The 19,050-nt window shown below is 36.8% G+C and overlaps 1 protein-coding gene across 1 annotated transcript; it reads left to right on the forward strand.

Annotated features, from left to right (window-relative positions):
* Positions 1 to 850: 850 nt before the first annotated feature.
* LOC149207889 (uncharacterized) lies at positions 851 to 5,202 on the forward strand. Its single transcript, XM_089398170.1, has 3 exons — positions 851 to 1,499; positions 1,956 to 2,454; positions 2,613 to 5,202. Exons 1-3 carry the CDS (start codon positions 851 to 853, stop codon positions 5,200 to 5,202), a joined length of 3,738 nt encoding a protein of 1,245 aa, XP_089254296.1.
* Positions 5,203 to 19,050: the final 13,848 nt, after the last annotated feature.

Genomic DNA, 19,050 nt, shown 5'->3' on the forward strand with positions numbered 1-19,050 from the left:
CATTTCGGTGTAGAAAATGTCATGCCCTAGGACATCTCTTTAGGGATTGCCCTCAAAATGTCCAAATCAGTATCCCTGACTCTTCAGATACCCCTGCCCAGGACGGCTTCACTAAAGTCTCAAGCAGAAAGCGCTCTCACAAAAAACCCCAAAATGGGTACAAACCCCAGCCCAACAAATCCCATGGCCCAGTAACCAAGAACAGCTTTGATATTCTTGGCCAATCCTCAGATGAGCTCCCTACTAATGCTGATGCCAACCCTGATCACCCATCTTCCTCTTCACCTCCCCCTCCATCAAAATCCCCTCCCAAATCTCCACCCCCCATCATCATCCCTACTATCCTCAAACGAGATCAGAAAGATACAGCAGAGATCCACAAGGAAATGGAAGTTGACGGAAAAGCAGACCTCCCCCAGATTCCTGAGACCAGCATTGAAGACAGCAATCAAGTGCAAATAATGGAAGAAGAGCCAGAAAGCATAGATCTGAATGGCCTAGATATTCTGGAATTAGAACTTGCTTGCAAAAAGAAAGCATACGATTCAATTCCAGAGCACCAACTTAATAAGCTCGAAGTGATCATCTCACGAGCCTATCATCAGCACCAACTCGGGATACAACCAGGAAGCCAATGGGATGGAAATCTACGCCCAAAGGATACAAAAAAAGAGGAAGAAAGACAGATCTGCAAAGAACGATAGAGATTGGGAAAATCCTGGTAGACTCAGGCAGATATGCTAAGTTGACAAAGTACTACAAGCCCTCTGTCAATGGTTAAATCATGAAGCTGGTGTCTTGGAATATAAGAGGGCTAAACAGCCCCGGAAAACTCAGGATGTTAAAAAACATGATAAAAAAGGAAAAGCCACAAATGTGCTTTCTCCAGGAAACTAAGTGTAATAGTACTACGCTAGGCAGCATTCTTTCAAAAGCCTGGCCAGGATGTCGTTCGGTTGCAGTAGACGCCTCCGGAGCTTCAGGTGGGCTGGCCATAGCATGGAATACCCAAGCGGTATCCCTCACAGATTTTCATGCAGCACACCATCTCATACAGGCGACCTTTCACATTTTGGGCACCAATATTCACGGCAACTTATCAAATGTTTACTTCCCACAAGACACAGGAAGCAAAGTAGCGCTCCTTGATACGATAGAAGCTCTAAGTAACAACAGAAGGCACCCACTTTGGATTGTTGCTGGGGACTTCAACATGATTACTAAAACTGCAGAGAAGATAGGAGGGAGGAGTAGATTGGAACCAGAAGTCAATCGCTTCAAGGAATTCATCCAATCGACATCTCTCATAGATATGCCGTTTTGTAATGGCACCTTCACTTGGAGCAATCGCAGAGCAGGCAAATACCAAATCGCATCCAAACTGGATCGCTTCCTCCTCTCAGACAACGCGGTCCACTTAGGAGGAGACATCTCAGCAGCCATTCTTGCTCACACAGGATCGGATCACTGGCCGATCGCTCTACAATGGCAAAGACCAGGTAACTTAATCAAAAGACCCTTCCGCTTTGAAGGGTTCTGGCTTACGCACCCCACTTTCAAGGACTTTGTCAAGACCACCTGGGCCTCGTTCATTCCCCCAGAAGGAGCAAAAATGTATCAATTCCAGCAGAAGTTAAGATTTCTCAAAAATCACCTAAAAAGATGGAACAGGGAAATCTTTGGAAATATCTTCGAGGCGCAGCAAGAGTTAACTCAGGATCTGGAGGTTCTCCACCAAAAGATTATCTCGGAAGGGTACACGGAAGCCACTCTGGAGCAGGAAAGGCTCATCCATAGCCAAATGGAGGATAGGAGAAAGCAGGAAGAAATTTACTGGAGGCAAAAGTCAAGAGTCAGATGGCTGAAGGAGGGGGAACGTAATACCAAATTCTTCCACAGAACTACAGTACAGAGAAGAATGCATAACAACATACCCTTCATCCAAAACCATACAGGGGCAAAAGTAGAGACACACGAGGAAATTGAAGAGGTGCTCCTCAATCACTTTCAACAGGTCCATCAAGAGCAAAGAGAAGACCGGCGACAGGCTATTAGCAAAATCATCAGCAATGTGCCAAAGCTCATTACGGAGGAACACAATGAGCTTCTCATGCGCCCCATTCTTCCCCAGGAAGTGGATGAGGCAATGTCGCAGCTCAAAGAAGGTAAAGCCCCTGGACCAGATGGATTTACTACCACATTCTTTCACACTTTCTGGGATATGATAAAGAAGGAAGTCTGGCAGATAGTTGAAGAATCCAGGGCTATGCGCTGGCTTCTTCCCTCCCTAAACTCCACGTTCATCACCCTCATCCCCAAAGAGGAGGACTCCATTACCCCTGATAAATTCAGGCCAATTGCCTTATGCAACGTCATTTACAAAGTCATATCAAAAGTCATTGCAAATCGGCTCAAACCCCTCCTGCCCGGGCTCATCTCTCCGGAACAGTCAGGGTACGTGGAAGGCCGACAAATAATGGACGGTATACTACTCACTCACGAGATCATTCACTCCCTCAAGCACTCAAAGCAAGCAGGTATGCTTCTTAAATTAGATCTTTCCAAGGCATTTGATAAACTAAGTTGGAATTACATATATCATATGTTAAAAGCTTTTGGTTTCTGCTCCTCTTGGGTCCGATGGATTATGAGCCTAATAACATCCACTCAATTTTCAATCCTTGTGAATGGCATTCCCTCCCGCCCCTTCAAACCCTCCAGGGGTATCCGGCAAGGGGATCCCCTTTCCCCTTTCTCTTTGTACTCATGGCTGAAGGATTAGGTCGACACATTAAACAGGCCCTCCACTCTCATCAGATCAAAGGCATCTCAGTTCACAACTCTTCAGCCACCTCTCATCAGCAGTTCGTTGATGACACGATGCTTTTTGGTTATCCCTCTGTTCAAGAAGCCCTCCGTCTTAAATCCCTCCTCCAGGATTTTTCGGAAGCCTCTGGCACGCATATCAATTGCTCTAAATCTCAGATTTTCTTCTTTCATACTCCTCCTTCGGTCAAATCTGCTGTAACTCGCATCTTGGGCTTCCCCTCTGCTACTCTCCCCTCTAAATACCTTGGCGCTCCCCTCTCGGCATCAGCCATTAAGCATCCCGCGTGGCGCTCCCTTCTTGAGAAACTTGCTAACCGTCTCAACCTCTGGACCTATAGATCTCTAAACTTAGCCAGTCGAGTAGTTCTCATCAAATCGGTCCTTCAGGCAATGCCTCTGTACCTGTTCTCTATCCTTGCCGCGCCAAAGTGGGTTCTAAAAAGCATAAGAAACCTTCAGCGTAACTTTCTATGGAGCAGCTCAGCTACCAATCGCAAATGGGCCCTGGTTAAATGGACCAATGTATGCATGCCCAAAGACAAGGGAGGCATTGGGCTGAGGGACCCTGAGTACAGCAATTCCATTATGAATGCCAAGATCTGGTGGCAATGGATCACTAACCCAGATAAGCCCTGGGTCAAAATCTGGACGGCCAAATATGCTGGAAATAGACCTCAAGAAGAACTCATCAGATTCACTCCTACCGAAAAGGGATCGCTAATATGGAATGCCGCCAAACAGCACTATCAGCTAATTCAAAAGCACAGCTTCTGGGAAATCAGGAATGGACGCACTGCAAGATTTTGGACTGATGCCTGGAACCAAATGCCCAAACTCAAAAATGTTCTTCACCCTTCTTTGATACCAGATAGGCAGGAGCAGCAGCAGGAAAAAGTTCATCAATTCTGGTCGCAGGAGATGGAGTATGGTTTTAGAAAATGGAAACAGAGTAACCAAATTCTCAACAACACAGATGCTCGGAAGGAAGAAGAGCTGAGGATCGAGCTAAGGAAAAGAAGCATAAGGCAGGATAACGGTGGGGATATCCTCAGATGGGGATACCAACCCAAGGGAACCTACACTACCTCAGAAGCCTACAAGGTGATATGCAACTTCCCCACACCTCCAGACCCTCTGTGGAGCAAAATTTGGGAGCTCGGACCCTGGCCAAAAATCTCCTACTTTCTCTGGCTGGTAGGGCATAAAAAAATACTCACATGGGATAAGCTTAGAAAGCGAAACTTTCATGGCCCCTCGATTTGTCATAACTGCTTTCAAAGTGAAGAAACTCTCCAACACCTCTTGGATACCTGTCCTCTAGCCAATCAGCTTTGGGATAAGGTCGGTTTCAGATGCCAAAAAAGATGCAGAGGGGAAAACGACATCATCAACTCCATAAGACAATGGCCAAAGCGTCCCTACAAAAGCAAGATCCTCAACCATCTATGGAGTATCATCCCGGGGATCGTCTTATGGAATGTCTGGAAGGAACGAAACCAACGCATATTCAAAAACAAACGATCTCCCAATGAAGAAACCTGGAGCAGGATACACAGGAATATACAAGAAACGATGTCGCTTCAAGTCTGGACTAAGGAAGATCTCCCATCCACAAATAATGAACTAAGCATTCTAGACAATTGGCAGCTGCAGATACCTCAAGAAACGCTCAAGAATAGCACATCTAATAGCAACTTCAAGGACATCTGCCATTGGAAAGCCCCCCCTAAAAACTCATATAAGCTGAATTTCGATGGGGCTTCCAAAGGCAATCCAGGAGCAGCTGGATTTGGTGGCATACTGAGGGACCATGAAGGCACTCCTATGCAAATTTATTTTGGGAACATGGGATGGGATACCAACAACTCTGCAGAGCTTGAGGGGCTTTGGCAAGGTCTTTTGCAAGCCTGGAATCTCAATCTTCTACCCCTGATTGTAGAAGGCGACTCACAGATTCTTATCAACATGGCCACCCGCATACAGAACGGCTCGCAAGCAAGGAAAATAGCACCCAGTTGGAGACTAGAAGCAAGGCTAAATGATATAGCACAAAAGCTGAGCAATAACAGAGCCATCTCCTTCATTCACACTAAAAGAGAAGGCAACAAAATAGCTGACCTCCTGGCCAACATTGGGGTAGAGACCGAACACCCCCTCCTATTCGGAAGCACGAATATCATTCCTAACATGCACCAGCTCCAGGAATGTGAAAGCCTGATCCAAGGAGAGGCTGCCTCCCCGGATGCGGGTGTCATCGCGCCAGGTTATGGGGAGCCACATGCCCAGCATGTGTCGCCACGTGATAGACAAGGGATTTTAAATGCCCCTCGCCGCCGAGACGTTAAGACGGGAGGAGCAGAGCAGGATCCTTAATGAGGACGCAGGGAACGATGGCGAGATTGCAGAGGGCAATCAATGCGGGAAAAATCCAAGGGAATGTCAGCTGGCTTAAGAGGGAAGGTATGTTGCTGTTCTGGGCTCAGAGTGCAGAGCAAGCAACTCAGATCTCTGAGAGAAAGCGTTGCGCTATTGATGCTGAGAGCGAAGGCATTCATTCTGACGAAGATTGCTTCCTGCTTGTTTATCCTGGGTACTGTTTATGTAAGGTTGAGCTCTGCTTCGGGACAATTGGGGGACAGCACTCAATTAGGGGTGATCGCACTCATAACAGGCCCTCAAGCACTGTTCTGGAACAAGCGGTGGGCGTCGCTGAAACCATGGCGCGCCCGTGTGAAAGAATGCCGTGTAGAAGAGGTTCTGGGTGTGGTGAGTCTTCACGCCCCCCTGCAGCGGATGTCCACCATCACTGCTGTTGCTGCTATTGCCACAGAAGGGCGGGAGCCACACCAATTCCAGCCAGTCATTTCCTGGAGGCCGGCAGCTCCAATGATGGAGCGCCCATGCTTCCAGCGTTCGGCTCAGTCATTTTTACCCTTGGCAGCTCGCGGGATAATGCTGGCATTAACGCACACATCTCAGTTCTTTTTACAAAGGTTTCTGAGGAGAACGAAGAAGGAATGCAACCGGTCTCCGCTGAGGTACTTCCAGAGGGCAGTGGGGAGAAACGCCCAGTGGTGCAGCCGACAATTGCAGAGGGAAATCCAGAGAAGGAGCTTCAGCAGTCCCCTACCCGACTTCAAGAGCAGGAGACGCCGGCCACAGCGCAGGACCCTATGGCAATGTGGGCAGGCATCCCAGAAGGCCAAGGCTGGAGCAGAATTATTGAGGAAAAACCTGAAGATTAGTCCCCAGCGGCACACCATGTCATACATTTCTCTCTTTCAGGTCTGGTATAGATTTTGGGTCTCGGTCGAGGCCTGGATTAAGCTAAATATCTATGTTTGTATCTTTTCAGTTCTTGTTTATGTTCACGTTCACTATAGTATAGGCAGTAGGCCTTGCAAAGTCTGTTACGCGTCTGTCTGTTTGATGCCCCTGCGCGGGCCGTTTTGGTATGACCTGGAAACAACTCCGTGTTTTGTCATGTGGGAAGTGCTGCCCCTGCGAGGGCGAATTCTGAGTCAAGTAAAGCTACCCAAGGTGCCACAGTCGGCCCTGGGCAGCCTGTCTTTTTGAATGTAATGCTTACCTGTACATAATATAATAGATTAGATAGCTTTGCCGAGAAAAAAAAAAAAGAAAATTATTTTTAAAATAATAATATTATAAAATTTAGTTTAGTTTAGTTTGTTGTTTTTATTTATTTATTGTTTATTGAAAATATCTACATAAAAAAATTATAAAACAATTAAGTATAAAAATATGTTATATTTAAAATCAAAACTTCACTTGAAGAGAGACTTATTTTATATATATATATATATATATATATATATATATATATATATATATATATATATATATATATATATATATATATATATATATATATATATATATATATATATATATATATTTAGATAATTATGTTATCTTGATCAAGCCTCTTTTTAACCACGTTATGGGCTCAATCGAGGGTTTATTAAACCCTTGATCGAGCTATTTGAAATTTGAATTTCAAATATTTGATCGAGCTTTTTAACCGCTAGATTGAGAAGGGCCTAAAAAATAGAGTTTTAGCTCTACATAGCTGACTTCAAGCAAAAATTTTTCCATAAGTGCCAGAGTTGATCATGTTGAATTTCAAATATTCGATCGAGCTTTTTAAGCACTGGATCGAGTAGGCCTAAAAAACAAAGTTTTAGCTCTACATAGTGGACTCCAAGCACAAATTTTCCATGAGTGGCAGAGTTGATCACTTTGGATTCGAGAAGGAACTTTCTATCTAATGGCATGTGATTTTGACATTTTCGAATTCATATGATATTTTTATCTAACTTCTTTTAAGCATAATGCTTGAAACATTTTTGAACTTTAAAGGGGATGAATAAAATATCAATAACATAAAATATACACAACTAAAAAAGCCCCAATGGTTAGCTCAACTGGTCGAGTCCCCATTGTTAAGTACCTTGCGAGGTCACATGGTCAATTATCCTCGACACCCTACCACTATCTTTGTTAAAGGGTACTCTTGGCTTTTCAATTTATTTAAAGAGTTGAAAAAAGCATGTTTTCAAAAAGCAAATGCAAGGGTACTCTTGGTTTTTCAATTTATTTAAAGAGTTGAAAAAAGTGTGTCTTCAAAATGCAAATGCAAGGGTAATCTTGGTTTTTCAATTTATGCAAATGCAAGGGTACTCTTGGTTTTTCAATTTATTTAAAGAGTTGAAAAAAAAGAGTCTTAAAAATGCAAATGCAAGGGTACTCTTGGTTTTTCAATTTATTTATGCAAGGGTACTCTTGGTTTTTCAATTTATGCAAATGCAAGGGTACTCTTGGTTTTTCAATTTATTTAAAGAGTTGAAAAAAATTGTCTTAAAAATGCAAATGCAACTTAAATATTACTTCGCCAACTTGCAAAAACAATAAAAAAATATTATTTTGCATAAAAAATAAATTTTAAATATGAAAAACTTAGTTCTCTCTCTGTAGATCATGCTTATATATATATATATATATATATATATATATATATATATATATATATATATATATATTAAAAATTATACTTTTCAGACTAAGTTATGCTATGTGAACACATGCATACCTCTTAAGTTTTGCCAAAATTTGCAAGGAGATATATTGCATTTAATGGAAAATTGAGAGATTATACGACACTAAATTTTTTTGCAAAAAATATCATTAGGACAATGACATAATTCTCCACATATTGTCCTTTTATCTAGAATCATAATTCACAATTATTATATGAATTTTGAGGGTTGCAATTTGATAAAAGAGGAAAAACTTGAAATTTCATCACCACATTTGGTCCAAAATTTTAACCCATCTTCATGCTTTCACCCTTATATAGATAGATAAGGTAATTGAAAGTAAAAATATTCTAATTTTGACTAAAATTGTTTCCTTACTCAATATGGAGTTAACACGTGGTATCTAAAAATAATATTGATATTGTGTAATTCATTCTATGTTTAGTTGACATGTGTTATTTAAAAATTCACACATATTAATTAAAATAATATTGATATTGTGTAATTCATTCTATGTTTAGTTGACATGTGTTATTTAAAAATTCACACATATTAATTAAAAACAGTTTTAATATGAATCACAAATAAAATATTTTAATGTCTATATTGAGTAACATAATTTTATATCAACTTTATGAAAAATATCAATTAATTGAAATTAAAAAAAGTTCTTATATTTTCACTTTCCATCATGAGAGAGATGTGTAATTTATTCAATTCGTGTTTATATGTGGCTTTTAAAAAAATTAATAGAACAAAAATAACACATTTCAATGTGGGTTATAAATAAGATATTTCAATATGCATGCTAAGTAAAATATTTCAATATCACACACACACACACACACACACACACACACACACATAAATTTCTTGTTCCACTAGTACATGCATTTTAATTCAAGGTGTGAGGGAGATTTGTAATTATTTCAATGTTTCATATGGAGTTGACACGCAATAAATTTCTTGTTCCACTCATACATGCATTTTAATTCAAGGTGTGAGGGAGATTTGTAATTCTTTCAATGTTTCATATTGACTTGACATGCCACTCTAATGAATGTTACACACTAATTTATGTGTGTGATTGTTCTACCATGAGAGAAACTAGACTAGTCACATGTCAAAATTAACTTTGTCCATTTGAAATGTCTAAATCTGAAATAAAAATTAAAAAATAATTGTATGCTAATACTCACATAACTAGCCTTTCCAATTCTATCCCTATCATTTGCAACTTGCAAACATAAAAAAGAGCCAAACTAATTGACTGAATTACATACTATTGACGATAATTCAAAGCGTGAATCCACTTGTATAGTAACAAGCGTTGGTGTCATCCTCAGAGTTCACAAACTATAAATTACCTGGTGCTTGTGTTATTTTTGTCATCTTCATATCCAATTTGTTTTGGGTCTTATCCAGGCAGAGAAGTAATTCTTTTTTCTCGTTCAATCACTAATGGGCCTCCCAATTAGGTACAACTTAAGGAACATTTAACCTTTCCTAGGCACATTTAGCTATTCCTTATACACTTAATAATGTATTTTTCATATTTAATGTGTTCTTAGGAAGGTTAGAGATGAATGTCATTTCTTATGTCCCTAATGTATTTACTATGTAGGATATTGAGAATGTTTGATGCAGATCACATAGGAATCCAGCCAAGAGAAAAATACGGAACACATCCCATGTTGAAGGATGGTCAAAACTTGGCTGGCTTAAAGCAATTATCATTCCCCTGTACCTATGAAGTCATTAGGAAACCATATCCTATTTCCTAGGGTTTTTGGAGAAAATCAACCCTCTCTTCAAGGAGGCTGCCCCTCAACCATTTTTGTATAAATAAGGCGATCGAGTAGGCCATTAGAGATTCAAAATTTTTGGAGATTAGAATCAAGAGTGGTAGTGAAGGATTTTCCTAACAATTTCAGTCCTGCAAAATTTTATGTATGAGCACATTTCCTGATTAATGAGAAGCACTTTTTGGTTTCTATATTGATTTTTCTTCAGGGACCTGAGTCCCCTTGGTCAGGAATTAACCCAAGTGCTCAAGCCCCATTTTGTACTCTTAATTTCCACACATTAGTTTAGTTATACATGTTTGCTTTGTAGTGTCAGTGAATAAGCGTATCTCCAAGTTTGTTTATTCATATTTCTTTAGTGAATTTAGCTATACGTTATTTCATCCATTAATACTCTTTTCATGTAATAGTTCAAATTGTCCTTCATGTTATTGCGATTGTTTCCTGCAAGTCAATAAATTAGTTATTTTATTAGTCTATTTATGCATTCTTCTTTAAATTTAGGAAACAAGTCTTTGATGTAATTAGTGCTCCTTTCTATGCATTTGGCTTGCTTAGATCATTGTTTCTTTACTTGTTGTCATTCATTTTTGCAACCTATTAGTGCATGAATTTTTATCTTGCCAAGCCATAGGAAACCCCATATTTACCCCTTTTGTTGCATGAACTGATCCATCATAGGCACTTGAGCTTGGGAAAGACTTCTTGACTCTCCTTTAACCCTCCTTCACCTCATCCTTCTCTCAAACCACATGTAGAATACATATTACTACTCTCATGGTTGTCACATGTAACAAAACAGGGACTCTTATAACAACCCACAAATTGCATTAAAACTCCTCCATATTTGCACCCAAAGAATTATCATCCTTCATTAGCATGTTAAAACACACACCAAACCCTGAGGATGGAATTTTGAAGTTCATACACTCGATAGAATCCTTGACCTACAAGTTGTAGCAAAAATACTTTTTTTTCTCTGCAAATTAGGTTTAATGTTTGAATTCTCTCTTTCTATTGCAAGTTTGTTTACAATGAATTGTAGAATAGATTTTATTTTGTTCCAACTTGCTTGAATTTATTTGCTTTCATTTTCTACATTATTGTTCTTTTCCTTTCTATAATTTATGAGTATTTCGTGTTGCATAGATACCAAAGTTGTCTCTATGCAACCTAGTTTTGCTTCAGTTATTTTCACCTGCATAAGATCAACAAAATAAGAACACATTTCATGTTGCATGCATAGTGCTAACCCCTCTTAAGTTTGTATGAACCCCAGGTTGACAATTAAAGTCGAGATACCTTAGGAGTTGCAACATTATTATTGTAATATTAAGGGTCATAAAGCACTCCATTAGAACTTGTCCCCTTATTGTTTCAACCTACTAGTATATGTCAATGGACTATGTACATTTTGCAATGGAAGTACTCATTGTTCCAAAGTCAACAATCTATTCCCCACTTGCACCAACACATCTTGTTCTGATGTCGACAATCCATTTTCCCACCTGCACCAACACTTCCTCATTTTTCACAAACCTTCATTCAACCTAAGCCTCCTCTTGTACCTTCTTAATATCTTGTTGGACAGACAGGGGAGTGGTACTATGATAAATATGGGTTGATATTTCCACATGTTTTTGTTCGTGGGGTGTGGAGGACCCTGGACCTTCTCATCACCCCCTATGACTTTTACCTCCCCTTCCTCTCACCATATAATAAAATTAAGTTAATAGTGATACATGTAACATTTAAAAATAATATTAATAGAAAAAAAATATCTGTGTGTGTAGAGAGAGAGAGAGAGAGAGAGATTCTATCCCAATGATTTATGAGGCGGACATGTATTTTAAAATATATTAATAATAATAAAACATTTTTAAATAGACAAGATATTTCAACGGCCATGTTGAATAATATTTCAATATCAACTATGTATATATTATATAAAGCAAGTGAAAATAAAAAATAAAAAAATTATATGGTTAACACATTTTATTAGGTTTAAATAGAATTCCTTGCATCCTTAAATCATTGTAATATAATCCAGATACATGAAGTGTACATTTGGGTTATCTGGAAATATATTTCTTGATAAAATGTCTTAAACTTAGTTGTATACACTTGCATAATATTACCCTTTCTTTTTTCAGATATGATGCTCCAAATCCATTGATTCTCTTCATGTTTTAAAAATGGAAAAGTGAGATTAACTAAATGTTTTAAACACCTCCCACTAGGTTTCCAGTGCATCACGCTCAAATCTAAATGTATTTATATGGATTTCCCACAAAGTTCTGGAATGGCCCTCTAACTTTAGTTGAGCAAATGATATATTTTAATCTTTTCTTATATTATGTACATTGAAATAGACTTCTAGTTGTTGGAACCACTAACTCTGCTTTACAATGTCAACCTCACCTTGATAAGGTTTGATGCCTACTTTCACTTCTACTTTCAACGTATAATGGGAATATGTAAGGTTGAAACTCAATGTTTCTTTCCCTAGCTCCTTCTCTAGATATTCTTCATCTTTAGTTTTTCCATTAAATCCAAATTCTTAGGTTGAGCTATCAAGCTCCCCAAAAGCTCTAAAATGTTTCTTTAGAAATGACATTAGTATAACCATACTATACAACATGTCAAAGGGTTTTTCTCCTAATTTTATGAACATCTCCTTTGAGTCAACCTTTGGATTACTAGTCATCCTTTGGGTTACTATTGTACTCATCCACTATGAATAGGGTTTGAGAATTCTTTCTTTCGTGTGAATTTCTAGATCCTACAATAACCCATAAAAATAACAAAGAAAATTGTTCTAATACCAATCTAATATATAAACAATGATGGATAGTTTTTTCTAACAAATATTAATACATGTTACTACAAATTACTACTATTTTATCCTCAATTACATTGTTTACTTATGATTTAAAAAAATGCAATGATATAAGAATAACACTCACACACTTAAATAAACCATGAATTTATAATAAAAAATATTCAACAATAAAATGACTATAGATTCCACAATTCCATATAATGAGTAGATGATGTACCTTGGAAAGCCCAATATAAGAAACCCTAGCCCAAAAGTAACGATTATACTTTGATCTTTTCTTCACAAACATAAAATGAAAATAAAAAAATATGATCTTACTAGGAGTTACAACAGATGATGCAACCTAAATGAAATTGTAGGTCTAGACCACTTCCTTTGTTATCCTCATAATATCCCACTCATTTTCTCTACTCATTTATGGAATAGTAAATCAATATTATAGGAAAACAACCTTTTCATTTCCTTGCAACTCAATATTTAGCATATCTTGACAAATTTCTAGGATTAGGGTTAGAGTTTTTGCATGCCTCAACTTCTAATTAGGGTTAGGTATTTGGACCCTTTAAAATATTCTTAAAATTATGCATATGACTAGCTCCATCTATGTGAGTAACAAGATATAACATCCATTAGGTATGTAGTGAGAAAATCACAGGTGAACTTTTAGGAGGCATAACTTCCTCGTAATAATTATGATTGAGGTGATCTCTAAATTGTTGGAAAGCTTTGGATAAGTTGAATAAAGTCAAAAGGATAAAAAAATTGTTCACATAATTTTGACCCCCAAAATGGTTATTTAATCTTGAAACATGTTCCAATAGAACCTTGATTTCATTAATCTTAAACTAATTTTAGTCTATTCCATCATAACTTTAATATGAATATCGATTTCCAATAATTAATATATCATTTTTTTAATAATTCAAACGTTGATTTCCAATACTTCAAATGTTAGTTTCCAATATCTCAAATGTTGGTTTTTGTTATGAACCAAGGGGGCCATATATGGGGTTACATATATAGGTTAAATCTATATGCGATAATAGTTGGTCTAATAAAGAGGTCACATGTGCAATGGATGAATAGGCATATAAAGAGGTAATGTAGTTATTACTAATAAGAACACTACAACAAAACCAGCGATTAGCGTCCCTTTTTACTTCTTTTTTTGCATCTAGAGCCCATTTTTGGTGCTATTTGCATCCATTTATCAATATGGTGCAAAACTTGACACAAAATTTGCATCAAGTTTTGCACCAAATCTTACACCAAGTTTAGCACCAGGTATTGCAATAGGTTTTGCACCACGTTTTGCACCAAATTTTATGCCAAGTTTTGTGTCATCCTTTGCACCAGGTTTTGTTCCAGGTTTTGCATCAATTTTGGCATCTATTTTTGTTTGACATACTTTTGCATCCTCATTTGCATCCACTTTTTGCACCTACACTTGCATCAACTTTTGCATCGACTTTTGCATCCTTTTTTGCATCCTTTTTTAAATCATTTTTTGCATCCATTTTTTCATCCCTTTGTGCATCACTTTTGCGCCACGTTTTACATCGAGTTTTGTGTCTAGTTTTGCATATAATTTTGCATCTACTTTTGTTGCATCCACTTTTCCATCTTGTTTGGCATCCATATTTACATCCTCTTTTGCATCTATTATTGTACCCACTATTGCATCTAATATTTTTGTGCCACAATTGGCGCCTAGTTTGGCACCTCCTTTTGCACCCACTTTTGATTATAATTTTGCATCCACGTTTGCATCCTCATTTGCATCTAGGTTTTCATCAACTACTACATCTATTTTTGCATCCCTTTTTGTATCCAATTTTGGACCAGGATTTGCATCGGGTTTTGTGTCTCGTTTTGCATCTACTTTTGCATCGACTTCTATTGCATCCACTTTTGCATACAATTTTGCATCCACTGTTACACCCATTTTAAATTTCACTTTTTGCATCACTTTTTACATCTTCATTTGCATCATACTTTGATTCTTTTTTTCATCTATCATTACATCCACTTTTGTTATGCCATAATTTGCACCATGTTTTGCACTAACTATTGTATCCACGTTTGCTTCCAATTTTGCATCCATGTTCACATCCTCTTTTGCATCAAATATTGCATCTATTTTTGCATCAACTTTTGTGTCAGGTTTATGCATTGGGTTTTGCATCTCGTTTTGTATCTACTTTTGCATCTACTTCCATTGTATCCATTTTTTTCATCCAATTTTGTTTTGCCTATTGCATCAATGTTTGCTTCCACTTTTACATCCATTTTTGCATCTTATTTTGCATATTTTTTGTCTATTGTTACATCCACTTTTGTTGCACCATATCTTGCGCCTACCATTGCAACCACATTTGCTTCCACGTTTGCATCCACATTTGCATCCTCTTTTGTGTTCAAGTTTGCATCAGATATTGTGTATGTTTTTGCATCCCCTATTGTATCCACTTTTGTTTCATCCATTTTTTCATCTACTTTTGTGTCCGTTGTTGCATCCACATTTGTTTCACCACAGTTTGTGCCAAGTTTTACACCTACCATTGGACCCATGTTTGCTTCCACTTTTGCCTTCATGTTTGCATCCAAGTTTGCATTGACAACTGCATCTAATTTTGCATCCACTTTTGTGTTAGGTTTTTCATGTTGTTGTGCATCTACTTATGTTGTATCCACTTTTCATCCAATTTTACTTCTATTGTTGCCCCCATTTCTATGTTCGCTTTTGCATCCCTTTTCCAACACTCATCATATTTTCTGCATTGATGATATTCCTTATGGCATTGACAATTATGAACAATTGATGAAAATGTCAATAATATTGACAATGATGAAAATGAAGATGATGGCGATGACATGAATTGTGATTATGATGATAAAGAAGATAGTGGTTACAATGACATTAATGATGATGATGGCAATGATTATGATGATGACGACGCTAATGACCTTGGCGAATCTTCCCAATTTTAGATGTTGTCATTGTCATAATCATAAGCATTATCTTTGGTGTCATCATCATCATTTTCATCTAGGTCATCATCAAAAACAATAACGGCATGAATGATGATGATGATTACAACAATGTTGATAGAAATTACATTAATGATGATGACGGGGATGATAAAAATGACAATGACGATGATAATGGTGGTGATGATGATGATCATCGATCATCTCTCAAAAATAGAGTTGTTATTTCTCTTACGTATATCAATGTTTCCTAAACAACCCTTTTCTAGCACTGATCACATTTTTTGGGTTGATGATATTTCTTACAACGTCTAGAATTATAAACAATTGCAAACAATGTCCATAATGATGATGATGATGGAGCTGATGATGATGGCATGAATGGTGATTATGATGATAATGTAATGATGGCAATAACGATGACAAGGATGATGGTGATGATGATGACAATGATTATGATAATGAGAATGAACAATTACTAGTTTCACTACCATCTTCTGGATACATATTACTATCATACTTTTTAAATTTTCTGTCTCTCTTGAGGTATCTTACTATAATGGTGTTGTCAACACTAGAAAGATATCTTGTTGTAATGGTGGTTCTAATGTTAGCAATAGCAAAGTTTTTGTTAAATTTTGGTTTAAAAAAATCGATTTATGCAATTATTTTGACAATCTATGTAAAAAAGTAAATAACATCCAATTATTTTGACTGCAGTCCCATTGATTATCATGAATTCACCAGTCTGAAGACCATCTTCTACATACATATTATTATTAAACTTTTTTCATTATATCCCTCTTATATCTTGTTGTAATGGCAGTATTAGCACTAAAAAAATATCTTGTTGTAATGGTGATGTTAGTATTAGCACTAAAAGAATCACTAAATTTTGGTAAAAAAAAGTTTATCATTTATTTATTTTTAATTTGGGAAATTTTTGTTTTTAATTCTATTTTTACGCAGTAATATTTTTTTTGGTTGAATTTTGGTAGTAACTAGTTTTTGGTCGAATCATATGTATTAACCATGTTCTTTATGCTACAAGTCTAATTGTTGGGACAAAATTGCTCTTTCAAATAAGCTGCAAAAGCTATTTTACATCCATTGTTGCACCCATGTTTACACCCACTTTTACATCCCTTTTTGCATCCTATTTTTCATGTTCATTTGCTTCTTTTTTTGCATCTATCATTACATCTATTTTTGTTGTGACAAAATTTGTTCCATGTTTTTCACATACTGTTGTACCCACGTTTGCTTCCAATTTTGCATCCATCTTCACATCCTCTTTTGCATAAAATATTTCATCTATTTTTGCATCCACTTTTGTGTTGGGTTTTGCATCTCATTTTGTATCTTCTTTTGCATGCACTTCCATTTCATCCATATTTTGCATCCAATTTTGTTTCTCATGTTGCACCCGTGTTTGCATCCACTTTTACATCCCTTATAGCATCTTGTCTTGCATCTAAGTTTGCATATTTTTTTGTGTCTATTATTACATCCACCTTTTTTGTGCTATTATTTGTGCCATATCTTATGCCTATCATTGCAACCCACATTTTCTTCCACTATTGCATCCATATTTGCATCCTCTTTTGTGTCCAAGTTTGCATCAAATATTGTTTATGTTTTTTGCATCCCATTTCGAATTTACTTTTACATCCACTTTTGATTTGTCTAGTTTTGCAACTAATTTTATGTTCACTATTGCACCCATGTTTGGCCCATGTTTACATCCCTTTTTTCATCCAAGTTTTCCTCCTTTTTGCATTCAAGTTTGTGTCCCTTTTTTTCTACATTCATTGGGAGTATCCACATTTGTTTCACCACAATTCATGCTAAGTTTTATGCCTACTATTGTGCCCATGTTTTCTTCCACTTTTTCATCCATGTTTGAGTCCTATTTTGTGTTCAAGTTTGTATGAACTATTGCATCTACTTTTTCATCCACTTTTGTTCAATTTTTCTGTCTTGATCTGCATCTACTTATGTTGTGTCCACTCTTCATCCAAATTTACGTCTATTTTTACCCCCATTTTTTTGTTTACTTTTGCATCCATTTTCCAACACACATCATATCTTTTGCATTGATTATATTTCTTATGACATTGAAAATTATGAACAACTGATGACAATGTCAATAATTATAACGATGATGATAATGAAGATGATGATGATGACATGAATTGCGATTGTTATGATAATGACAATGATGATAAAGACGATGGGAGTTACAATGACAATGATGATGATGCTAATGACCTTGGCCATTCCTCCCAATTTTTAAATGTTATCATGGTAAAAATCATAATAATTATCTTTGGCATCATCTTCCAAGTCATCATCATTTGATCATCATTATCATTATTTTCATCTTGGTCATAATCAAGAACAATAATGGCATGAATGATGATTATGATGTTGATGATGAAGATGACAAAAATTATGATAAAACTTATATTAGTTATGATGATGGGGATGATGACAATTATAATGACGATGATAATGGTAGTGATGTTGATGATCATCAATTATTTCTAAAAAATAAAGTGGTTATTTTTCTTTCATATATCATGTGTCCTAAGGTTGGTGATATTTCTTATGATACCTATAATTATGAACAATTGACGAAAATATACAAAATCATGATGATGATGAGGATCATGAAGAAGACATGAATGGTGATTATGATGATAATGAAATGATGACAATAATGATCACATTGATGGTGGTGATGATGGCAATAATGAAGATGATGACCCTCCCTCTAAACTAGCGAGGTACTCATAATGAGACAAAAAAGTACTCTCAAGTTGAAATATTCATATAAGAAGGGATCTAGATTGATAAGCATCAATGATGATTTACATCATCATAGCCAAAATTTTCAAAATAGTAAGGCCTTGACTAACAAGTTTATCTCTCCATTAGATCAGAGCACAATGTTGGGAGGCATAAATTTGGACACCACTGCCTTTCAAGGCACTTACCCCACCAAGATGTTTACCAAGTATGTCCTCACATGATCATTTCCTAATCCACTATCATAATATTTGAAACCAGAAAATGTCAATCCTCATGACTATTCTTATCTTGGATTAATGTACTTGACTTATGGCGATTAGTCCTAGTCAATGTCCAAATTCTCAAAGAATATTGGTCCCAGATGTTTATCCAATCCACCATTATCCCTACTAGTGCCTTTACTAGGCTTACAATTGTTAATCCTAGCCATAGTACATGACACATGGATAACATGGTGTCTACCCTCACTCCCTCTCAACCAGGGAGGAAACATCCACAAGCATAAGATTTTCTCAAGAATACCCATCATTTTCGTAGAGAATAACATCATTAATTTTTTTTCATCACATGACGACTTTATGATTAAGCATTCATAGATTTGTGGCAAAATATTTCCCCTTTTGTATTTGTGATGAAATACAATAAAAAAGTGAAAGCCAAAATCATTAAACATACACTATATTGATTTATCTAAGTCTAAACTCTAAGGTTG

The sequence above is a fragment of the Pinus tabuliformis genome, chromosome 1_2 (genome assembly GCF_031772625.1).
Source record: "Pinus tabuliformis cultivar Carrire ecotype Pingquan chromosome 1_2, CPIR1, whole genome shotgun sequence".
Taxonomy (NCBI): Eukaryota; Viridiplantae; Streptophyta; class Pinopsida; order Pinales; family Pinaceae; genus Pinus; species Pinus tabuliformis.

Excerpts from the sequence above, each read along its gene's own strand:
- LOC149207889 (XM_089398170.1), top strand. The coding sequence starts at position 851 with ATGATAAAAAAGGAAAAGCCACAAATGTGCTTTCTCCAGGAAACTAAG. Across the intron at positions 1,500-1,955 it reads TCTACAATGGCAAAGACCAG|GGGCAAAAGTAGAGACACAC; the intron begins GTAACTTAATCA and ends AAAACCATACAG. Across the intron at positions 2,455-2,612 it reads ATCTCTCCGGAACAGTCAGG|CTTTTGGTTTCTGCTCCTCT; the intron begins GTACGTGGAAGG and ends ATATGTTAAAAG.